Source organism: Kryptolebias marmoratus, linkage group LG12 (assembly GCF_001649575.2).
Source record: "Kryptolebias marmoratus isolate JLee-2015 linkage group LG12, ASM164957v2, whole genome shotgun sequence".
Classification (NCBI taxonomy): Eukaryota; Metazoa; Chordata; class Actinopteri; order Cyprinodontiformes; family Rivulidae; genus Kryptolebias; species Kryptolebias marmoratus.
In genome coordinates this window covers 3,014,476-3,037,163 of record NC_051441.1, presented here as the reverse complement: position 1 = coordinate 3,037,163, position 22,688 = coordinate 3,014,476, and the positions used below count along the sequence as shown (strand labels likewise).

General features: G+C 43.7%; 3 protein-coding genes across 4 annotated transcripts in view; 2 read left to right on the top strand and 1 right to left on the bottom strand.

The window, feature by feature from the left end:
• Positions 1–239: 239 nt before the first annotated feature.
• On the bottom strand, positions 240–4,552 carry LOC108237735 (perforin-1-like). Of its 2 annotated transcripts, XM_037978618.1 has the most exons (5): positions 4,395–4,552; positions 2,741–3,290; positions 2,242–2,380; positions 1,955–2,166; positions 240–1,570 (listed from the first exon to the last, which is right to left on the bottom strand). In XM_037978618.1, the coding sequence occupies exons 2-5, from the start codon at positions 3,265–3,267 to the stop codon at positions 688–690; spliced, it is 1,761 nt and encodes a 586-aa protein (XP_037834546.1). In that variant the 5' UTR covers positions 3,268–3,290; positions 4,395–4,552; the 3' UTR covers positions 240–687. The 2 variants fall into 2 exon arrangements, with proteins under 2 accessions (XP_037834546.1, XP_017274850.1); XM_017419361.3 differs by lacking the exon at positions 4,395–4,552 and having other exon boundaries at positions 2,741–3,398.
• A 2,476-nt stretch (positions 4,553–7,028) lies between these two features.
• paqr4a (progestin and adipoQ receptor family member IVa) lies at positions 7,029–16,708 on the top strand. The gene is made up of 3 exons (XM_017419302.3): positions 7,029–7,970; positions 11,211–11,429; positions 12,012–16,708. Exons 1-3 carry the CDS (start codon positions 7,697–7,699, stop codon positions 12,443–12,445), a joined length of 927 nt encoding a protein of 308 aa, XP_017274791.1. The 5' UTR covers positions 7,029–7,696; the 3' UTR covers positions 12,446–16,708.
• A 2,242-nt stretch (positions 16,709–18,950) lies between these two features.
• The window catches only part of coro1a (coronin, actin binding protein, 1A), an 8,928-nt gene continuing 5,190 nt past the window's right edge, over positions 18,951–22,688 (top strand). Inside the window, exons 1-5 of the mRNA XM_017419468.3 lie at positions 18,951–19,101; positions 20,023–20,226; positions 21,263–21,385; positions 21,468–21,597; positions 22,350–22,531. Coding sequence (XP_017274957.1) covers positions 20,029–20,226; positions 21,263–21,385; positions 21,468–21,597; positions 22,350–22,531 — 633 coding nt within the window. The 5' untranslated portion in view covers positions 18,951–19,101; positions 20,023–20,028. The remainder of the gene's footprint in view (positions 19,102–20,022; positions 20,227–21,262; positions 21,386–21,467; positions 21,598–22,349; positions 22,532–22,688) is intronic.

The following is a 22,688-nucleotide window of genomic DNA, read 5'->3' as shown; positions in this document are numbered from 1 at the left end:
AGCAGTCAGTGGTCGCCACAAACCGAAGAAGACAAAAGGAAAATCAGGCTAAACCTCCAGTCAAACAGAAACCAGAGACAAAAATGAATCATTTCTCTGAAAAACGAGGTGGGCTGCGATCAGACCGGAGACATTTTGAGTTATTCTTCTAAAAGACGATGTCACGGGACGTTACAGCAGCAAGCACTAACAATTTAAAAGTGTTTTACTTTTAAAAAGCACTGACAAAACAGCAACACTTAATATTAGAAGGTTTTTTTTATTCTTTTTATCTTCAAGCTTTACAGCAGAGAGTAAATTATTGCAGTTACACAGAAAAAAAATGTTATAAATGAAAAACAGAAAAATGCATTCAAAGCAGGTCAAACTAGAAGCAGAAATATAAAAACACACCAGTAAGTCCTACAGATGTCTGTTAAACAAAAGACAAGAAAACGGATTATTTTAATAATTTTTTTCAAAATAAAAGCTGCAGATTTCCTCTGTGAGTTTAGATTTCTAATGATTTTTTTAAGCTAAGCTAATTTCCCTTTTCTTCCCTTCAATAAACTGAAATAAAACCTGAACTCATAAGATCTAAAATCTCTTCTTCCTTTAAATTTGCTCTTTATTTCCAAACTGAGGGGTTAGTTTTTGCTGACAGTCGGGAGATAAAACTGAATCAGTGATAAATCCTGTGTCTTAATTTTACTTCAGCATCTTTTGCATCTTTTCTCGGTCTTCGGCAGGAAGACTCGGGTTTTGCCAGGAGCTGGACTCGTTCACAAACACACCCATGTCCCGCAGCATGGCCTTTGGAATGGGATGGGCATGACGGGACACGTACAGCTTCCTCAGACTTTGGTCCATAGGCGACGGTTTATAGTCCATGCACGAGGCACCGGTCAGACTCGGAGAGCACGTCACGTCCCACTTATAGAACAGCTTACCGTGATTCAGATTGCAGACTTCTGACTTCACGCCTGCAGTTAAAACCTGGTTACACTTACCCAGACGGTCGTCGTCCCAGCCGCTGTCCTGATCCCAAACTTCAAATTTCACAGAGTTTACTGAGGACAGATCCTGGGGACCGAGGTCCAGGACCATGTTCCAGTGTGGGTTGTTGTTGTTGGTGATGACAGGAGATCGGTGTTCAACCTTGTTGAAGAAGACCTTCACGTAGCCGTCTGTGGAAGTGAAGAAGTCTCCGTACAGACCCGAGGCCCTCTGCACCGTAACGATGACCCAGGCCATGCCTTTACGGGCCGGGCAGCAGTCCAGGTTCACAGCTTCGTTGTGGCACTGGCACACGCAGGAGTCCCTGGAGTCGCTCCTGATCCCAGTCTTACAGCGCTCGCTGCAGTTCCTCAGCAGCCCTTTCTCCAGGATGTAGTGGCTAATGGCCGAGCGCAGGTTCTGCCGCGTTGTGGTTTCAGCCGGCAGTAATTCGTGCAGAGAGTCCAGGGAGTACGAGATGATGTCGGGATTGTGGGGTATCGTGCTGAGCCATTCCTTATAGGCAGACGGGTTTTTATCAGCAGAGAAGAGAAGGTCTGGCTCTGTGGTTTGGCCCCCCTTTATTTCTGTAAACCTGGTAAAGGAGGAATTGTTTCATTATTCTAAAACAGAACAAGACGACACGATGAAGCCTCACTTTACTGAAAATTTGGAGTCTGAGACCCGTTTATTGAACAAAGTATCTCATGAACCCCTGGATGGATTTGAATAAAACCCTCAGGAAGTAATAACTGGATGAACATTGACAACTTATTAACTTCTGGAGTCAATCCCATTTAAGACGGTTGCTCAGTGACCTCAACAAAAACAGCTGTAACACAGCCATTTTTACAGATACGGAGCTGTAATTTGGTGTGTTAGTAGCTGAGGATAATCTCCAACACATACTTCAACCACAGCATATTGTGAGATATTTTTACTTAAAACAAAGAGAACAACCCTGTCTTCTGGTACGTACCTGTCGTTGAAGAGGCTGGAGAAGGCTGATTTACTCTCGGACTTCTGGATGTCCTTCTTGCAGTGTTTGGTCTGAGTCGTTATCGTGGCTCTGTAGCTTGCCGTCGCCTCAGCTTCGAGGCACATCTGCACCTCGTCCACGCTGAGCCCCTGCAGGCTGGCCTGGCACTGACGGATGCTGGTGACGGACCGAACCTCTCCCCCCAGTTTCACCTGCAGCAGCACATATTTAAACACATTTAGTCATGAGGGGTAGAGGCGTTCATCTGTCATCGTTCTGTGCGTCACCTTGGTGATGTAATGGGTGCCGAAGTTGTCAAACAGTTTGTAAAACTGCGGCTTGGTTTCAGGGCTGTAAACCTCGGGAAGACGTTTCACCGCTCGGCTGAATTCTCTGTGTAACCTGGGAAAGCCGGACACTCCGTAGCTGATTTCAGTAAAACAGAAAGATAAGAAAATAAATACGATAAAACGTATCGTAAAGTATTGTTTTTCCTAGAGGTGCAATGAGACACTTATTCCACCAGACCAGAATATTTTTAAGGAAAAGCTTTTGCCACAAACTCTGAATTAATTTAGTTTTAAATGTGTGGCAGAGACTCTTCCTCTCAGGACGTAGCTGCAGAGGCTGCAGGAGTCCTCGTGCCTGGGATGTTTTGCTGCCACACAAAGGCTTTAAAGTGATTTGTAGGTGGTGGGTTTAGTCTTGCAAAATCTTGTTACACCCCTAGTCTTTACTTAACACGAACAGAGGAATGTGTGCAGAAAAAAGGCCTCATCTTCCCACCTGTAGAACTCGCAGGACATGCTGAGGCTTGCGAAGCTGAACTTGTCGTTCTTTGTTTTTGCCATGGAGTACTCAGCCAGTTTGGAGTGGGTTCCTGCCAACATCAGCGAGGCGCCGACTTTTGCAGTTTCAAACTTCAAACTGACTTTCCAGTTGTTCTCCACCGAGGAGGAGCTGGAGCTGACCAGAGACTCGCTGGATTTGTAGAGCTTGGAGGACACTGAGGAGCTGCAGGACTGCTTGGTCCTCCAGTCCACCACGGACAGGGGCAGCTTCTGCTTTCTATTTTCCATGTAGGGGTTGCTGCACAGGGTGCAGCTTTTATCTTTACTTTTCCACTTATTCATGTCGAGCACGAAAGCTCCTTTGCGCTCCATTTTGGTGATGTCGAAGCCTTCGCCGGCTAAATTGGAACCCGGAGCAAAGTCTGCTTCCAGACACTGTTTGGGTGTCCCGACTGTGCACGACTGATACGTGCACAGAGGGAAGGACAGAAGAAGGCCGGCACAGATATGTACCAGGAACATGTTGCAGCTGCGATGGACGTAAACTGAAAAAGAAGCATTTTAAATCAGCAAAAGAAGCTGTTAACAGCATAAAAAACCTTTTTGTTTTACCTAAACCAGAAGTTCACAAACCTGATTTCAACAAAGGCTTTGGCTCCATCTATACAAACTAATAACCTTATTTTAAAAATGGCATACCAACAACACAAACTGTCTTAATGATTATATATATATATAATATATTATTTATTCATTTATGACCACTGCTTTTAAATCTTAAAATGTTGGTCGATATCTGGAGGTTATTTAAGGACCTCTGCTTGGTGTTCCATGACCCACAGTGGGATCTGGACCCCAACTTTGGGCACCAATGTTCTAAACTGCTATTATTTTGTTTGTTAGTTTGTTTTTGCAATGCATTACTTTTGCATTAAGTTGGCAAAAGAACTATTTATTTATTTGCCTTTTAAATAAAATTAATAGTTCTTTTGTTTCATCTTTATTTTCCTCTAATCAGAGGTTTTTTATTTCAATTCTATACAGATCTGGGAATAAAATATTTCTCCAAACTAAAAATTTAGCTGCTATAGTGTTGCTGCTTTAAAAAAATATAATCTTATTTTTTAATTTTGAAGTGCTTGTTTAAAGTCAGAACGTCTGTGGTGCAGATCAACGACTAAAACAGTGTTTTCATGGCTCATTTTTTATGTTTTTCTTCTTTATGTTCCCTTTCAGACTTTATTTGGCAGAATTTGTGTTTAAAAACGATGTGGTTACAGCGAGGTATTTAAAATAACTAAATTTAGGTTAATAAAACATCATATACCTGTAACAACTCACACATTGTTTCAGGCGTCCTCCAAGGCTGTGTACTTGGTCTCCTTTTATTTAGTATTTACATTTTTAAATTCATGTTTCTGCTTCTAATTTCATTATGACACTGTCTTACAGACACATAAAAACAAATGTTTGAATTTATTTTTTAAACAGAAGGCACAGATAGATTTTTTTTTTTTCATATTTAAACAAATATTCTGAATTGCATTCGTTTTCTTATGATAGTTTTGCAATAACTTCTTATAAAAGAGGTGGTATTTGAAAAGGTTTTTAAGTTCAATTTGAGAATATTGCACGAGGAGCACACTCACCTTTATCTGAGGTGTTTTATCTGCTGCATGCGTGAATCAGATGAGAAGGGATGGAGTTTAGTCTTTTAAGAACAAAAGCAGAGTGTCAAACCGGATGAGAGCAAGAAGACTTTTTATTGGCTGAGGGGGCGCCAGGTTGCTGTTTTTCACACCTGGGTTTCCTCTGTGGCTGTTGGTGAGAAAACGGGGAGTTGCAAAATGAATTTATTTGAAAGTTGGAACTCAGGTGGATGAGGAGAATAAAATACAGTGATAAAATGTTGAAGGAAAGTCTGGAAGAAAAGATCATTTTGGTTTATTTTGTTATGATAAAAGAATGGTAGCATTGTCCCTAATAATATTTTTTTATAACTTTGTTACTAAAACTGTGATTTCATAGGTTTTGTGTCATTTTTAGATGAGAAAGAGAGCCACAGATACCTGAGCAGTTAGCCCTCAGCTGAATGCTAACTTTGCTTCTGATGTGATTTACAGCCATGACACGTTAGCTGCACAACTTACTTTACTCAAGATCTGTGAAAAAGTGAATGCTGAATGCTGAACAACTAAAAGCTCAATGATCCAAACACTGGCCGAAAGTTAAAGGAGCAAAAAGCTGAAAGTAGCCTCAAGGCTAAATAAGAAGCTAATAGTGGCTCTCCTGACAAAATGTTTTCAGTTTCTTTTTCATTTAAAAAGGTGTTTTTTTAGGATCATGTGGTGATTATCAAAGCAGAAATAATTAAAAACACATCACTCCTTGAAGAAATGAATCCTGTATCCCCCGCTGCTGCACTGAGATCATCTTGTTCAGAAATGATTGTTGTAGTTGGAGCCGTTTGGGTCATAAATTGAAAATAAAATGAAGCAGGATCTCAATCGTATGTGTGGCGAACGACTCTCAGCTACTACCACACCCAACTGTAGCTGAATATCTGCACAACTCTCCGAGTTGTTGTCATTTTCTCCAAAAAGTATTCAGCTGTAGATGTTCGCCCAAGGGTTACTTTCTGAGAGTTTCTCATAAGAATTTGTCCCAGTGGTTTACGATATTTTGCTAACAGACAGACGAATGAGGACACAAACAGACCTTTTGGCACGGCAAAGCCACAAACATCCCCTCCCTGCTTTGTTCAGGGAGTTCCTCGGTGAGTTTAAACGTGTGAGCACACGCTGTCAGTTCTCCAGGCCTGAAATAAAAAAAAAAAAACCAACTGGTTGTTTAAACTCACTATGAAACAAACGCAGAGTTCAGAGGTGAGAATATCGGCATCATTTTTAGAGATCAGTCTGAGAGGCTTCAAAGAATAACAGTAAAAAGAAAACTTCTGGCCAAATCAAAAATGAACTCAACTTCAACCGAGACGAAAAAGTTAAATTATTTTCATATCAGTGCAAAACAGATCACAACGATTTCTTGTTTTTCTGCAGAACTTGGCTGTGGTTTGTTTGTGGTCTGGGGTCTTGTTTGTCACCGTTTCATGGAGATACCGCTCATCTATTCTAAGAATCGGACAGGGGATGGGTTTGGCGATTCATTCGGATCTTTGGCGGTACTCTAATTTCACAGGATTACCAGACGCCGCTCTTCCTCCGTGGGAATCTATAACTCTGATCCCTTTAATGCAATTAAATCCTATTTCTTGTTAATCAGTTCCATCCTTTGGGGCTGGTTTTGTCTTTAAATACTAAATCAGTTTTGTTTTTTGAATAAAAGGTATTATTAATAAATTAAACCTATCAAACACTGTATTAGTTGGATAACTCCCTAATAATAATCATGTTTGTTCTCTAATATGAAGTGATTATCGCAATATTCTCAAATATTTCGACTAATTTTTCCACAAATGGAGCCAAACGGGATCAAAATTAGTCTATCAACTTCAACAATCTTTAAATAAAAATACTAAAAGTGTTAAAAACCTGAGCTGAGTTATCATTACATGAAGGTTTTTTTTTTTGTTCTTAAAGCTTCCAGTTACTAAATATGAAAGTCTAATTCTGCCACCTTTATCCCATAATTATGACTTAGCTTCTTAGAAGTATGAAATGCTGAGTCATGTTTTGAGATGGTATCTCGTTTTCAGATGTGAAATCATAACTTTTCCATAATTATGAGACACTAAGTCCTCATATAAAAATAGAATTACTTCATTATATGCTAACTTGGGGTCTTTGTTTTCTTTTTTATTAGACTTCCACAACTTCTAAACCCCACGTTAACACTTATTAGTTATGAGCAAATTTGATAGATATTTGCAAATGTAATAGTTCATAAAAGGCATTTATGATAGTGGACATTTTATTCAAACAAATTATACGTTTGTGTTTAAACAACTCATTACAAAGGCTGCCAAATCTTTTAATTTGGACATTTGCATTTCCTTTGTGGGGCCTGATTACTGTGATCATAAAGGGTCTTTTTAAGTTTGAAGTCATTTTGAGTTTTTCCTTCCAACACGAAGTGCTAAAGGTCATTTTTAAACTTTAAAATGTATCAGCTGTTCAAGCAGTCCTTGAGACAGGTTTTCCAGCCCAAATGTAAAGCAGAACTGACAAAAGAAATCAGTGTTTCTGGCATGTTCCACCGGCCGCGCTTTATTTTGAAAATCCGAACCGGAAGTGCGGCTTCGGTTAGCTTCGCTAGCTTGACGCTCGGAGGCGATGCAGGGGGACTCGAGGCCGACAGAGAGGGACCCGCTGTCCGACGAACCCCGTCAGGTGGACGCAGCAGCGCCGGATAAATGGATCTGACCGCGCCAGAAGGAAAGACCCAAACGGACCGAGGCTCGGGTGTCGGGACGAAGCCGACTCGAACATATGTTCCGTCCTCCTCGGTCACCGGACGTTGGTCACCGCCTGCCCGGCTTGCTAAGCCGCGCCACTAGTCCTTCAAACCGTCCGCTCCGACGAAATCTGGGCTCTCATTTTGTTTGGTGAAAGCGCCGCAGACACCCCGCCGTCCGGCAGCCGGTTCTCCCCGTTTAACGCCTCGTCCTGTTAGTCTCGACCGTCGGGATCCAGCTAGCATCCTCCTCCTCCTCCTCCTCCTCCTCTTCCTCCTCCTCCTCCTCCTCTCCGGAGTGGCTTTTCGCAGCAGCATCCCCGCCGTCCGGGTCGCCTCCCCGGACCGGAGGAGCCTTGAATCCCAGTGACTTTCAGCGGACATGGCACCAAGCGTCCCGTTCCCGCCGCCCCGGGGCGCCGAGCCGGCATCTCCCAGATGAGCGTCCCGAGCAGCGCGTGCCATGGATCCGGCCGGCCGCGTCCGCGTCCATCCCTGCGGATGACACTCGCACCGGTACCGGGTGTTCGGAACCAACATGCTCTCCCATAAGGTTCTAGTCACCATCCTCCTCCTGAACGTGTACGTCGGCGTGCAGTCCGTGTTCTACCTGCTCGGCGGGGTCCTCCTCACGGTCCTGTTCGCCATGGCGTTTCTGAACGGACCCAGGCTGCTGGACTGGGCCAGAACCCCCCCGCACCTGCAGTTCAATAAGTACGTCCTGACCGGGTACCGGCCCAGCTCCTCCGTGCACGACTGCATCCGGAGCCTCTTCTACCTGCACAACGAGCTGGGCAACATCTACACTCACGGTGAGTAACAGCGCTCCTGGGGATGCCTGTCGCCCGCCACTGAGAGGTGAGAGGGCGACAGCGTTTCTGCACGTGCTCCCGTCCTGTTAGGAAAATATCTCACTGAAATACCAGGAGGGAAACGCCGGATGTTCCCCTGCAGCTGATGAAGCTTTGGAGCCAACCTGATCCAAGATGGCCGCCACAGCTAACCTTGGTGTTGTAGTAGCTGAGCCTGATCCCCAACACACACTTAGCTGAAACTTTACCCTGGTCTGTTAGCAAAATATCTCACCAACCACTGGACCAAACATGGCTCCAACTCAGTCAGGTTAGCAGATATTTAGCTAAAGTTTAGCTGGTAGTAGCTGAGAGTCATCCTCAACACACTGCAACAGATTTTACAAGAATACACAACTTAAATGTTTTTAATTTAACTAATTTAATCAGCCCAGTTTAGCAGCTGTAACTGATAGAACTGATTTAAGTGACATTTATTTATCAGATCTAAGCTCTATCCTGTTTCAAAGTGGATTTTTATGATTTTTTTACGTCTCTGGCTGTTTTATTTTTGCGTATTTAACTCATTCTGTAACAGATGCTTTCTCTGCTGCAGCCGTTTGGTAGATTTTTATTTCTTTTTTATTTACTCCCTTGTCTTCTTCTGCTCAAACGGCGACCCAAACCAGCCAGTTCTGTGTGGAAATCTGAGTTCGGTTTGCCTCAAACTGATCAGAAAAAGTGAAGTTCTCATAAACACGTCCTCCTTGTTCAGGGATTAATGCACAGATTTGACTCCGTTAAGCTTTAATAATGTTCTACTAATTGTGCTTAAATACCTTTAAAAACTCCCCAAAATAGTTTAAGTATTAATAACTGATCAGTACAGGATCCTCTGACTAATAAAAGGTTTTAATTACAGCCGTGGACCTTGGTTTACAGAATTATTTGTTATTTTATTATTTTGTATTTTGTGTAAAAGAAGAACTGAGTTGATTGGTCGACCCGGCCCGGCCCGGCCCAGTCTGCCGTTTTGCATCAGATTTACTGAATTCAAAACTTAAAGAAAACATTTACAAAGATGTAAAGTTTCTCATTTTCTTATTAAGTTGAAGGAAACACCTTTAGGAGATTTATTATCTCATTATTTGGATCATTCTTCTTCAGGCTGCAGTTTATTCAGAGAAACATTTTATCTTTTTATTTTATTTTCCACCTGTTCCTGGTATTTCATGTTTACCTTTATCTGTATATAATATAAATAAATTAGTCATTTATTTATTTACTGCAGAAACTTTCAGTTCATTCTGAAGACTTTCTGTATTTAATCTACTTCTAAAACTCTGTTTAACCATTCAGAGATGAAAACCTTCAGCTGCTTTTATTAACTTAAAAATATTAATACCTTTAATATTAACTTTAGTTATAACTGCAGTAATAACACTAATAATGGCTTAAATAGTAACTATAACAATAACTTTAATAATACTAGTAGTAATAGCAGTAATAATAACTTTATAATAAGAGTAATAATAACTTTAATAACTTGTGTATTTTGATCTAAGACATTTGTGAGGAAAAAGCTTAATGAATTAATTATTAATTAATAAAACACCTTTAGATTAAAGTTTTATCTAAACCTCAGATATTTAAACATCCTGGTCTTGTTTCTTCATCAGGATCTAAACGTCACATTTATGTTTTATGTTAATTTATTTTGAGCCAAAATGAATTTCAATAATGTGTTCATCTCTGCAGCTGTTTGTTGTTTTTATTGTTTGATTTAGTTGCCAACAATTCAGCGTCGCTTCTTTTTCTTCTTCTCTCTTCAAAAGACGTGTGTTTGTGTCGCTGGGCTAAATGTAATGAGATTATTGGATGTGTATTTGATCTAAAACTACAGGTGGTCGTAGCTGAGAGTCATCCTCAACGTAAACTGTGACCGAAACAAACAGGTGATCTCAGCGGCGGGCGATATGCATTCTATGCTCCTGTCACTGAGCTGTTTTGTTGTTCTCTGAAACTCTTTGTTTGTTCCTCGACGAAACGTTTGAGCCAAGTTTCCCGACCGGGACGGTTCTGCGTCTGAAGCCCAAACGTCCCGCCGGCGGCTCAGGCCTCAAACGTTTCACGCAGGAGCTCGTCTCCGCTTCTGTCCACGCCCGAGTTCACCCGAGGTGGGGGGAGGGGCGGAGAAAAGGCTCCAAAAATAGATTCAGTTGTTGGTAATAAATGTCTGACCTGCCGGAGGAGCACAGACTGTGGGTCAGATGACGCCAAACAACAACTTCCTGTCAAAAAACAACAACTTCCTGCCAAAAAACGAGGACTTCCTGTCAAAAAAACCATCTGAATGCTGAGAGCCGAAGGTCGGCAAAGAAGCTAAAACTGAGCTGGTGAAGTAAAAACGAACAGAACTATGGAGAAAATGAGCAAAACAGAAGCTAAAAGCACCAGAAGTCTGGCTAAAAGTTAAAACCAGCAAAATAACTAAAAGCTAAAAACATAAATAGCTAAATTAAATTTAACAAAACAGTAGAAAGAAAATAAAACTAGCAAAACATTTGGTTAAAGATAAATGAACAAAACAGGATCAGACAGCTAAAACTAACAAAAACAGTATTTGAAAGCAAAAATGACCGAAACAGTAGCTAAAAGCTAAAACAAACAGAACCTTAGCTAAAAACTACAACCAGGATAACAGCTAAAACTTAAAATCTGCATGTTTTTCTATTAGGGGAAAAAATGCAAATAAAGTAAAATATTTATAAAAGTATCAAAGTCAGAAAAGCCAAAGGTCTCAGCCGTAACGTGCTGAACGAGCCGAATGTTTTGCTACCTGAATGGCTGAAGCAGCTGAAACGACGCCTGAGAGAAGCTGTGAGGAGGAAAAAGAAATGCTGACTCATCGTTCAGAGAAAAATCAGATTTAAAGCTTGGAGTTGTGCCGTGTGGCAGCGAGCATGTTGTTATCGAGCAGAGAGTCTGTGCACGTGTGTGTGTGTGTGTGTGTAGGTGTGTGGGGTTCCCTGCTCTTCCTGCTGCTGTCTGCACACGCTCAGCAGATTTGGACGACTCTCTCTGTAACGGCGTCCGTCGGTTCCCAGAGTCCCGGTCCAGATAATCCATCACTCGGAACACGGTGCCTTAATTTGCTTCTGTCAGAGATGCTGTTCCTTCTGAGCGCGTGGTTTTAGGAAGCAGCTCGTATGAAAGATCTGAGCCTCATTCAGTGAACTCCTTTGTCTCCCCGTCCTCCAGGCATCCCGCTGCTCTGCTTCCTGGTGCTGCTGCCGCTCAACATCCCCTGGTCTCAGATCAGCGTCACCTGGCTGGGCGTGGTGCACTTCCTGGCCTGCCTGTCGCCCCAGCTGGGCTCTGTGCTCTACCACCTCTTCATGAACCACGAGGGCGGGGAGCCGGTCTACCACACCCTGCTGAAGCTGGACGTCTGCGGGATCTGCATGATCAACACGCTGGGTGAGCCGCCAGGGCCCGACCCGCTCCGGGCGAGCCCTCGGGGCCCGACCCGCTCCGGGCCCGCCCGCAGCGCTGCTTTAATGTTCCCTCATCGACTGGCGGTAACTTAGCGTGGAGGTGGAGCGGCATTGATCCGTCACAGCGCAGAGTTCTGAGTCAGGGGTTCTGCAGGAGCACTGATCCAACTGCTGAACGCGTCACTTGCTGCTACCAGCAAGAAAGTAGCAGCTAAAAGCTAAAATTAGTAAAAAAAAGTAGCTACAAGCTAAATGTAGCATAAACACTGAAGTAGCAAAGCTTAGTTAAAAGCTTTTGAGGAGATCTCAACGTATTTCTCTGGGAGAATTTATCTAAATAAAGTTATTTATTTCAAAAACTATAAAAGTCATATTACATTCTGAAAGGTTAAAACAGCACAAAGTTTATTTCATTAAAGTCTGTTTAGTTTGTGACATATTTTGGTTCCAGACGGGTAGAAGTCTGTCTTCACGTTTCGGCGGGGCATTGAAAAGTCTGAGCTGTGATTGGCTGAGTTCTGTGCTCTGATGTTCTGATGTTCCTCCGTCTGTTCTCCGTTCTCAGGGGCGCTGCCCATCGTCTACATCACGCTCTTCTGCTACCCCCTGGTCCGCACCGTGTCCCTGCTGGTCTACATCCTGCTCTCCACCCACGCCGTCTACTGCGCCGTCACGGCTCGCAGCAGCGTGCGGCGGCTGCGCTCCTTCGCCTGGCAGGCGCTGTTCCGCTTCTCCTTCTTCCTGCTCCGCTGGGTGGGCGTGGGCAGCGGCAGCCCCACCTCCCTCCGGCACTTTCTCATGATGGACGCGTTGGCCGTGCTGGGCGGGGTCATCAACATCACGCGCATCCCGGAGCGCTTCCGGCCGGGCCTCTTCGACTACTGGTGCAACAGCCACCAGATCATGCACGTCCTGGTGGTGGGCTCCATCCTCTACCTGCACTGGGGGGTCCTGGACGACCTCCTGTGGATCAACAGCTACAACTGTCCCTCCGACTGACCCCCACTACAGCCCCCACCCCGCGAAACGAAGGACGTCTGTGTGGGGGAGGGGGCTGGGGGACTCTGCATGTGTTCACCTCATGCTCTCAGACTCAGAACTGAATCTTCATCCGTCCTGAAACTTTGCAGACAGAAGTACGTCAAGTTACGCACACAGATACTGGACTCACACGCACACGCACACACACACACACACACACACACACACATAGAGTGGAAACATTTAAACAGTAAACTAATGAACTGAGTATGATACACTACTAAGTCAGAGGTAATGGTTCAGCAGTGGTTCTCAAACTGTGGGGCGCAACCCCTCAGAGGGACGTGATGTCATCACCAGGTGGGGGGTGGGGCCACAATGATTCCTATGTTTATAGGCAGTCAGAGCTAAGGTTTAGATTCTGTCTTGTTTTTTTGATTGACAGCACCGTAGAGCGTGAAGCCACGCCCACTCTCAGTCCTGAGCCGCCAAGTTAGCTTCTTCGTCGCTACGTTTAGCGAGTATTCAGACGCTTTTCAAAATCCGTCCGTCATTTAGTGACTTTTAAGACGACCAATAGCAGCTTTCGTTACTGAAGAGTTGGCAGCGCTGGACGAGAAGAGTTCACTTTTTAATGGAGGAAAAGTTTGTTGACACTAGTTTGACTTCTTTAACATTTGTGTCTTAATGACCATGGGTCTTGATTGATTGAGGGGAGGAAGAGGAGGGGGGGAGGAGCCTGAATCGTTTGAGAACCACAGGTTGCTGCTGAGGTTTGACAGACGGCTGAGTTGAGCTTTAGTTGACATAGTTGTGGAGAATCTAAACGATACCAGAAGCTCTCAGATGTCACTGTTGCTACCTATGCAGCACATCCATCCTCTGACTCGCTCGCATCACGCCGCAGCGCTCCGACTCCTTCACGCCTCTCTTTTTATACCACATGTACATATTTAAGGTGCTGCGTGAAGCACGGCATCACTTGGATGGACTAGACTGTTTTTTTTGTTGTTTCTGTCTGTTTGTCCTTCCCTGACGCTGGACGGAGAGGACGGGTGAGGGTTAATTCCTCAGCTTAGCAGCGCGTCGTTTAGGAGGCCTGGGCCGCGGAGCAGTGTTATCAGCTTTCATTGACGAGAAACGTTTACACACTGGGTTGTTCAGCCTTGTGACGTCAGGCCAAGTTTTAATCGTTTAAGCTTTTCGTGCATTGTTTGCGAGCTTAAAACCACTGCTCCCTTGTAGAGTTTCAGAACCTATGATGGTAGAAACACGTTTTTTTTGCACTCAGACTTCAGTTTTTAAAATGTTTTTGCTCAGGTATTGTGTTATAAAGTCTCAAAGACTTCGTTTCTCCACCTTCTGCACTCAAATATGAGATGCTGCCACTTAGAAAATGGCCAAAACTACTGAAATAACTTCAAACTGTTCATGTAAAAGAACTTTATTTATTATTCTTTAAATGATTTGCAGGTAAATCTCTGCATCTGTCAGCCGCAGCATCACCGGCGGACGGATCGAGCTGGAGGTCAAAACTAATCTCCTGTTTTATTTAAACAGCACAAATCCCGATGATTGGGATTAAGCCCACCTTTCCTCCTGCTGCATGGGACTTCTCAGTGACAGAAATGAAAACGATGAAAGCCCTGTCGTTCCTTGAAGGAATGCATATTGCCTGCCGTTTCAGATGGAGATCATCTGATGGTCAAACTTCAGCTCAGTGTCTGTAAACTTCACTGGGTTACGGCCATTTTGTTGCCTGATGTCGCGTCATTAGACGTACATGATTACTTCCTGAGGGTTTTATTAAGATTGGGTCATGAGATATTTTGCTAACAGTCAGATCCAAACAAAAACATTATCGCTCCGCCGATTAAAAAACAGAAACAGTCCTTTAAATCTGATTATATCAGTTTGTTTGTTTTGCTGTGTTTAGTTGTTTACATGAACGTCGTTGTGTTTTATACTCTGGTGGCGCCGCAGCTGTTTGTGTTTTGTGACAAATAAGAATTTGCACTTTTTTATTTTCACTTTTCAGTTTGTGTAAAAGTCTGTAAGCAGGAATGAACCCGACACCCTCCGTTCAGCGCTCTGTTTGTTTGTTTGTTTGCTGTGAGACTTCAGCAGCTTTGCTCCGCTCCAAACACTACAGTCTGACTTCTTCAGCGACAGACTTCACTTCACTTTACTCTACTGATCACATTTGCACTTGTTTTGCACGCGAACCGTCATGGCCGCCCACCGACCCGTTGCCAACCGCCCCGGCCTCTTCTCGCAGAATTAGGTGTAGCGTGACCTCTGCTTCCTGTGCTGACGCTGACTCAGAGGTGATGAAGGGTTTCACTGATTCCACCGTGCAGCGACCACCCACTTTTCCCCGAAAACGAGTCAGATACTTCCTGTCTGCAGGCCCCCCCGCCCTCCCGACATCGGCCATTACCTGCTGTAATGTAAAAGCAGAAACTAATGTATTTTGGCCTCTGAATGAAACTACAAGCGTTGCATGAAAGTAGTCCTGAAACTGATGTCTCATAGTGCTGGTTAATCATCTGTTCATTGCGTCTCCTGGACACGGCTCAGAGTCGTCTTCAAAGGGCTTCGAATTAAGAGTGAAACAGATTTTAGACCCTTAAAGAAAATGTATATATGTGTATGCAGATTATAGAAACATACAGTTCAGAAAAAACAAATTATTTTCTAAACTTTCACAGTATGTTAAAAGAGAAATGGGTGAAGATGGAATCTGTTTCTGTCCTTCGTGACGGAGAGAATTCAGATATAAAACCCCGGTTCTGAAAAAGTTGGGTCCATGTGAGAAATGTAAAAAAAACAAAAAACAAATTCAATGATTTGCAAATCTCATTAATCCATATTTTATTTACACTGGAACACAGTAAACATATTGAATGTTTAAACTAAGAATTAAATAACATAATTCTGAATTTTATAGCAGCAAAACATCTCAAAAAAGTTGTTCCAGGAGCAACAAAAGGTTTTATGAGTAGGTGATAAAAACAGGAAACAGCTGGAGGAGAAATTAGTAACTAATTAGCTTAATTGGCTGCAGGTCAGTAAGAGGAGTGGAGATAAAAAGAACATTTCAGAGGCAGAATCTGTCAGAAGGAGAGATGGGCAGAGGCTCACCAAGCTGACAGGAACTGTCTGAACAATTTCAGAATAAAGTTCCTCAAAGGAAGACTGGAAAGACTGAAGAATGTGGAGAAATCTCTGAGGTCAAAGGTCAAGGCTGGTTCTGGTTCTGCTCAGGAACACTGTCTGTAAACACAGTTCACCGTGCTGCTTAAAGCTCTATCAGGCAAAGAAGAAGCCAGATGTGAACATATGTGCCGTCAAATTCTAACTTAACTACAAGTTCTTAGTTTAAACATTTTATATGTTTACTGTGAATAAAATCATCAATTGTTTTTATTGACATTTTCCACAGCGTCCCAGCTGTTTTGGACCCGGGGTTGTAAATATTAACGATGTTTACACCGGAAAAGAAATTCCTAAATTAGTTTCAGCACTGACGTGGAGTCGTTTCACCTTTTTGTGGCCCTTTTCTGGAAATCAGAAACACCTGAGCGTATTTTTAGACATCTGTGAGCCCCTCGGTGATTACCTCGTGACTAACGGCTGGTCGATCTATGCATTAAACACAACTTCAGTTTGTGAAACGACTTGTCCGAGGCTGCGAGGCGAGTCCCGTTTGTCCACAACATGAACACTGCGACTGAAAACAAGAAGGAACGACAAGAGTTTGATCTCATCAGAACACGTGTTTGTCCTTTTATCTCTTTGTTAATGAAACAAAAATGTGTGAAAAACTTCACTGACAAAACTAGATTCTGTTTTTTTTTTTTAACGACACAGGTGCCGGACTGCCTGTTAAAACCAGTTTCTAACGGCTCACCTGTACTGATTATTCTTCTGTGGATCCTAACACTGGTGTTCATGTGCAGGAAGCTTTCAGGAGAGTCTGTCTGTTATCCTTCCTCCATGTCTGCAGTGTCCGAGGAGTGAATGTGGCTCCATCGTGTGGAAGCTCGGCGTGACTGAAGCCATAAAACAGCCAAATGAAACGAACTGTCAGGGCTGCTCCGCGGCCGATGTTTGTGCGCCTGAACTGTCCTCGAAGTATGAAATGTATCGAGGGAACAAAAACCACGCCGTCTGTTCCGTTCGGTCACGTTTTTGTCCAGCATTAATGTAACAGACAGGCTCTCACACTCCTCAGTCTCCAGCAGCGATTGTGCAATAAACTGAAATTTATATTTTTAACCCTGGCCATCTCTTTCATCGTGTTTGTAATTTAATGTTTTAAGATGTTTTTATGTGTCTTTATTAGGTCTGACAGGGAGAACGGGCAGCCTAAAGGTTAAAGTTTAGTTTTTTTATTGTTGGGAATTAGTTTTTTTTTAATCATTTGGGGTTTTTCTTATAAAAACTGGTCAACAAATCTTAACAGAATCCTAACAGATCAGTGGCTCAGTTTAAACAGTTTAAGGTGACTCTTTTCTTCTGAACATTATTTGTCTGATTGTGGGTTTTTTAGTGAGATTTTTTTATAATAATTTTGTCTTTAGGATAAATTAACCTCATTTCTTTAAAAGTGTTGCAGAAATGAACCCGAGGAATGACTTTCTGTGAAAAGACGGTGAATGCTGGGTGACTGAGTGACTTTGCTGATATTTACTGAAAGTTCTTCTTTTTCTTTCGGTTGTTCCCTTTTCATGGGTCGCCACAGCGAGTCGTCCTCCATCTGAATGTCTTCTGTCCTCCATGTCCTCTAACTGCATCCATATATGTCCTCTTTGTCTCTAACATCCTTCTGTCCCTCCTCTGCACATGTCATCACTGTCTTATAAACCTTTCCCTTGACCTTTGACCTTTGCTGCCACCCTTTTGTCACAGATCACTCCTGAAACTTTTCTCCATCCACTCCATCCTGCCTGGACTCTTTCAGGTGCATCCCTCCACCTGTTCCCTGTCCTCACCACAGATCATGATGTCCTCTGCAGACATCATAGTCCTGTCCTCATCTGTTAGTCTGTCCATCTCCAGAGCAAACAAGAAGGGACTCAGAGCCGATCCTTGATGCACTCCCACCTCTACATCGAAGCTGTCTGTCCCTCCTCCACCTCACCACTGTCCTGCTGTCCTCATACATGTCCTGCTGTTCTGTCCCAGTCTAACATACGTCTCTGTCTTCATCCAACACCACAGCTCCTCCCTCGGCTTTTTCTAAATCCACAGAAACACGATGAAGTTCTTTCTGACGCTCTCCTCTCTTCAGTCCTCTCACTGTCCCATTTCTTCCTCTTCCTCTGGATAACTTCTTGCACTTCTCTATTCCACCACCAGGACTCCTGATCATCTTTTCTCTGTCCAGATGACAAACCAAGTCCCCTCCTACCTGTCTCTGTAATCACTGTGGCTGTAGTAGCCCAGTCATCTGAAGCTCCTTCTTACCACCCAGAGGCTTTAACAGCTCCTCTCTGAACTCCTGACAACTTCCTCAACTTCCTCCATTTGCTCTTCTGCTCTGCCTTTACTCTTTTCCTCTTCATCACCACAACACTCATCCTACACACCACCATCTGATGCTGTCTGGCCACAACCATCTCCCTCAGGTTACCTCTTCTACACAGGATGTAGTCCACCAGCGTCCTCCTGCCTCCACTCTTATAGGTCACCCTGTGCTCCTCCATCTTTTGTGCTGACTACAACCATTTCCATCCTCTTGGTAAAACCCACCACCATCTGTTCTTCCTGGTTCCTTTCCTGCCCATCACCTCCTCATCTCCTCTGTCTCCTCCACCAACATGTCCATTCAGATCTGCTCCGATCACCACTCTCTCCTCCCTGGGAATACTCTCCATCACTTCATCCAGATCCTTCCAGAGTTTCTCTACTACATCACATCCAGCCTGTGGAGCAGAACCACTGACAACATTCAGCATCAGACCTTCAGCTTCTACCTTCAGAGACATCACCCTGTCTGACCCTCTTTTCACCTCGACTGCATCCCTTTCTAACTCCTCCTTCAGGACCAGCCCTACTCCATCTCTCTTCCTGTCCACACCGTGGTCAAACAGGTAAAACTCTCCCAGATTACTAATCTAAAGTCATTGCTGACCTAACTCACACCTGAACGCTTCAGGGCAGCAAACTGACCGAACTTCTGCTTTTACGGAGGGACTTGTTGCACATGTTTACTTCATGAAGTGCTCTTGATCTGCAGCTCCGAGCTCGTTGCTTTTCAAACAGCACTTCTGCATTCTGACTTAGTTTAAGTTCAATTTTACGGCACGTCGTGTGCTGTTGCTTATTTAGGGTTGTAACTAATTTATATGAGTCAGAGAGGACTGCATGAGTTTGTTCTTTGACTTGATGTGTAAACCTGCCTCTGTAATGTAGAGAAAATTCATTTTTCTCTCGGTGTAAAGATCTTGCTCATCTGTCTCTTTGCCCTGTGCATTTTTGAACTCTAAAATGTCAGCGAGGCACCTCCCACTTCCACCTTCATTTGAAAATCTCACTTCCTTTCTGTGAGTTTGTGATGTACTTTAACCTCTTGTCTCCTCCGAGCCCTCACTCTGGTGGCAGAGTGTTTGTTGCAGCTGCTGAAGCTTCTCGAGCTGAATCTTCCTGCCCCCCATCGAGACTCCCAGGTAAGCTTGCAGCATCAGCCCACACCTGCTGAACATCTCTCTCATCTGCTTTTTATTCCTCGTATTCCACATGGCTTCAGTTTCTCCTGTTTCCCAAAGTAAACTGTTACCTGCTGTGAACGTCCATCCCAACACAGAGTCCCAGCAGCAGAGGCGGATTATTGACATGCATTTGGGCTCGTGATGAGATTAGGGCTCATTTTCCAGAAGGGTTATTAAATTAGGTGCAGGGCAGCCTCTGATGTCTTGTGATGCGCATGCAGCAGAAGCAGTTGTCCGCTTCTGCATGCGGGTTTAGGCGCGGCTGCAGATTTCAGGAAGTAAAATCTTCAAATGGAGGTAAAAGCAAACATTTTAGGTGTTTTTACGAGCCGGGCTGTCTCAAATTGATGCAAAAGTTGTTGATTTCGAAGCAGATTCTGAATGATTTTTAGTTTGTTTGAGGTTTAGCTCATGAGACATGAATTCTGATTTAGATAAACGTCTATATTAGGATGTTTGTTTTTACGTTCGTGTAGAATCAGTGACAGCAGGAGTATTTGGAAGAGAAATTAGACAAAGTTAAGTTTGTGGTTTTGTTTGTCTGTTTAAAGGAAGTGGTGTAACTGCCGCTCTGCCTCCTGCTTTACCTTTTTAGGTTCTCATCATCTGAAAACTAAACATCCGTCATCAAAGCATGATTATTGCATTGCATTGTACGGTTGTTTTAGCATGCATCATTATTTTAGAGAGAAGAGGCATCAGTCAGACTAGAGGAAGCTGTTGTGAAAGCTTTTGCTTCCCCTTTTTCAAGCTTTCCTGTGTTTCTTTTTTCTTACTGTCAGTTCATTTCAACAGAAACCTCACTGTGCATTGATAGTATTTGTTGTACGTTTGATTAGATGAGTGAAAGCCCATCGTGACTGTCGGTCTCTTCCTCAGTTCACCATGTCCAGGAAGGTTGTGAGGACCAGTAAGTTCCGTCACGTCTTCGGTCAGGGCCTGAAAGCCGACCAGTGCTACGATGACATCCGCATCTCCCAGATGACCTGGGACAGCAACTTCTGCTCCGTCAACCCCAAGTTTGTGGCCATGATTGTGGACGCCAGCGGCGGAGGAGCCTTCATGGTTCTGCCCCTGACCAAGGTGGGCCACAGGAAGTGCTGCACGACTTCCTGAAACTTCTGCTGCTAGCTGCTACCACCAACTTCTCCTAACAGCATTTATAAAGTGTTGACCACTTCTGACTGTTTTATTTTTAACCCCATCTGTACTTTAGACGGTTTGAAATCGGCTCAGCATCACACATTCAAGTGAAAAAGGAAGTCTGAGGCCTCCTTTCAGTCGTTCTGCACGTCACTTGCTCAGCTTTTGACTTTTCACCATATTAGGAGTTTGTTGTCATGCAGGAGGACAGGATGTGGCCGCTACCCGGTTCTTCTGCACTCACTCTTGAAGAGTCTTAGGTGCCTCTGCAGACTCAGTGCTGTCGTTTACTGAATGTTATTTAAAAAATGGCAAACTTTAGGGTTTTATTAGGGTCGTTTACAGTTAAAGTGGGTCAGCCACCATATTTAAAATAGCTTATAAAACAAGACAAATGATCATTTTCTGTGAAAATGCTGTGAGGGCTGAGTGACTTTACTGAAATTTGTTCAAGAAGCTGAAACTGAATTCTCATATTTAAAACAAGCAAATCAAAGCTAAAATTAGCAAAAATCAAAATCAGCAAAACATTAGCTTAAAGCTAAAATGAGCAAACTAGTGGCTAAGATCTAAACTTTGCAAAACAAAAACTTGAAACCTTAAATATGATCAATTTAAAAATCCCCATTTATTTCAGTAAAACCAGAAAAGTTACCAAAAAGATGCCATGTAAGTAGCAGGTGTTTATATGGTTCGCTTTAAGTTGCACTTTTGTTTTCAGCAGCATTAACGAATCAAACAACAGAGATAGTATTTATATATTACAGTGCATGAATGTTCATTCCAACCTGTTGTTTCAGTCACGCAGACGGAAACGTTGGAAGTTTTAATCTTTTCAGCTTCCTCGTTAACCTCGTTCCAAAACTTTAGGTGTAACTAAAGGAAAAGTTGTGGAATTTCAATCAGTTTTTGTCTCCGTTCTTCACAGTTTTGCTGTTTTTTTTATCTGTACTCGTCTTAATGTTTCTGTCTGCAGACCGGACGTATCGACATGTCCTACCCCACCGTCTGTGGCCACACAGGTCCGGTTCTGGACATCGAGTTCTGTCCTCACAACGACAACATCATTGCCAGTGGTTCTGAGGACTGCAGCGTCATGGTAGGACCAATCAGCCTCTTTAGGCTTTTATCCAGAACAGGAAGTGCCGTGTGTGAGTACCCTGACTGTGTTTGGTGACCAGATCTGGGAGATCCCGGACGGCGGGCTGACCTCGCCGCTGACAGAACCTGTGGTCAAACTGGAAGGACACTCTAAACGCGTCGGCATCCTGACCTGGCACCCCACCGCCCACAACGTGCTGATGAGCGCAGGTAACATTTGTCAGAGCACTTCTGCGTATCATTGGTTTTCAGGAACCAGGTGAAGGTCATTTTATGAAACAGGAAGTCCTCACCGCCTCCACCGGCCCTCTGAACGCTGATCAGCACTTCAGCTCGCTGCTCTTCGCCTGTGTCTGTTTGCTGGTTTGTCTGTCTGTTAGCAAAATATCTCATGAATCACTACATGTATTCTAATAAAAACTTTCAGAAAGTAATCACTGGATGTGCATCTACAACTAATTAACTTTCAGAGTCAACCTGATTCAAGATGGCCACCAGAGCTAATTGACCTTAGAAAACATAAAATTAGCTAAATTTGACAGATTCTGAGGTAAAATCTGGTGTGGTAGTAGCTGACAGTCATACTCAACACATAGCCTGATCGTACATATTGTTAATTTTCTCATAGGATGATCTTACTCTAAAACTCTGGCATGAAAGGCGGCGGGCGATATGCATTCCTCCAAGGCATTAGGTATCATAAAATAAATAGGAAGACTGAACCACGTGTTAACTTTTGAATATTTGATCATATTCCACTTCTCAGTGCAGAACTAACTGCACCACAATGTTCTGCTCGTTTCGCCTTATTCCGTCTCACTGTTGCCACGGCAACTGTTTCCTCTGCCCTGTTTATCACAAGCACATTTGAAACACAAAACGTGTTAACTCCCAGGAAGTGGCGCCGAAAGTCTCGCGGTCGGGAAGTTTTCCTGAGTCAGACTGTCGTCACTGTTCCACAGGCTGCGATAACGTGGTGATCCTGTGGAACGTGGCTCGGGGGGAGGCGGTGGTGAGGATGGACAGCGTCCACACTGACCTCATCTACAGCGCCTGCTGGAACCGGGACGGCTCCAAGATCCTCACCTCCTGCAAAGACAAGACGCTGCGAATTCTGGACCCCCGGAAAGGCACCGTCCTCGTCGTAAGTCTGCTCATCGAACCACAGCTGTCTGTAACGCTGCTCATCACTCTCTGTAATGCTGCTCATCACTCTTATCACTCTCTGTAATGCTGTTCATCACTCTCTGTAACGCTGCTCATCACTCTTATCACTCTCTGTAATGCTGTTCATCACTCTC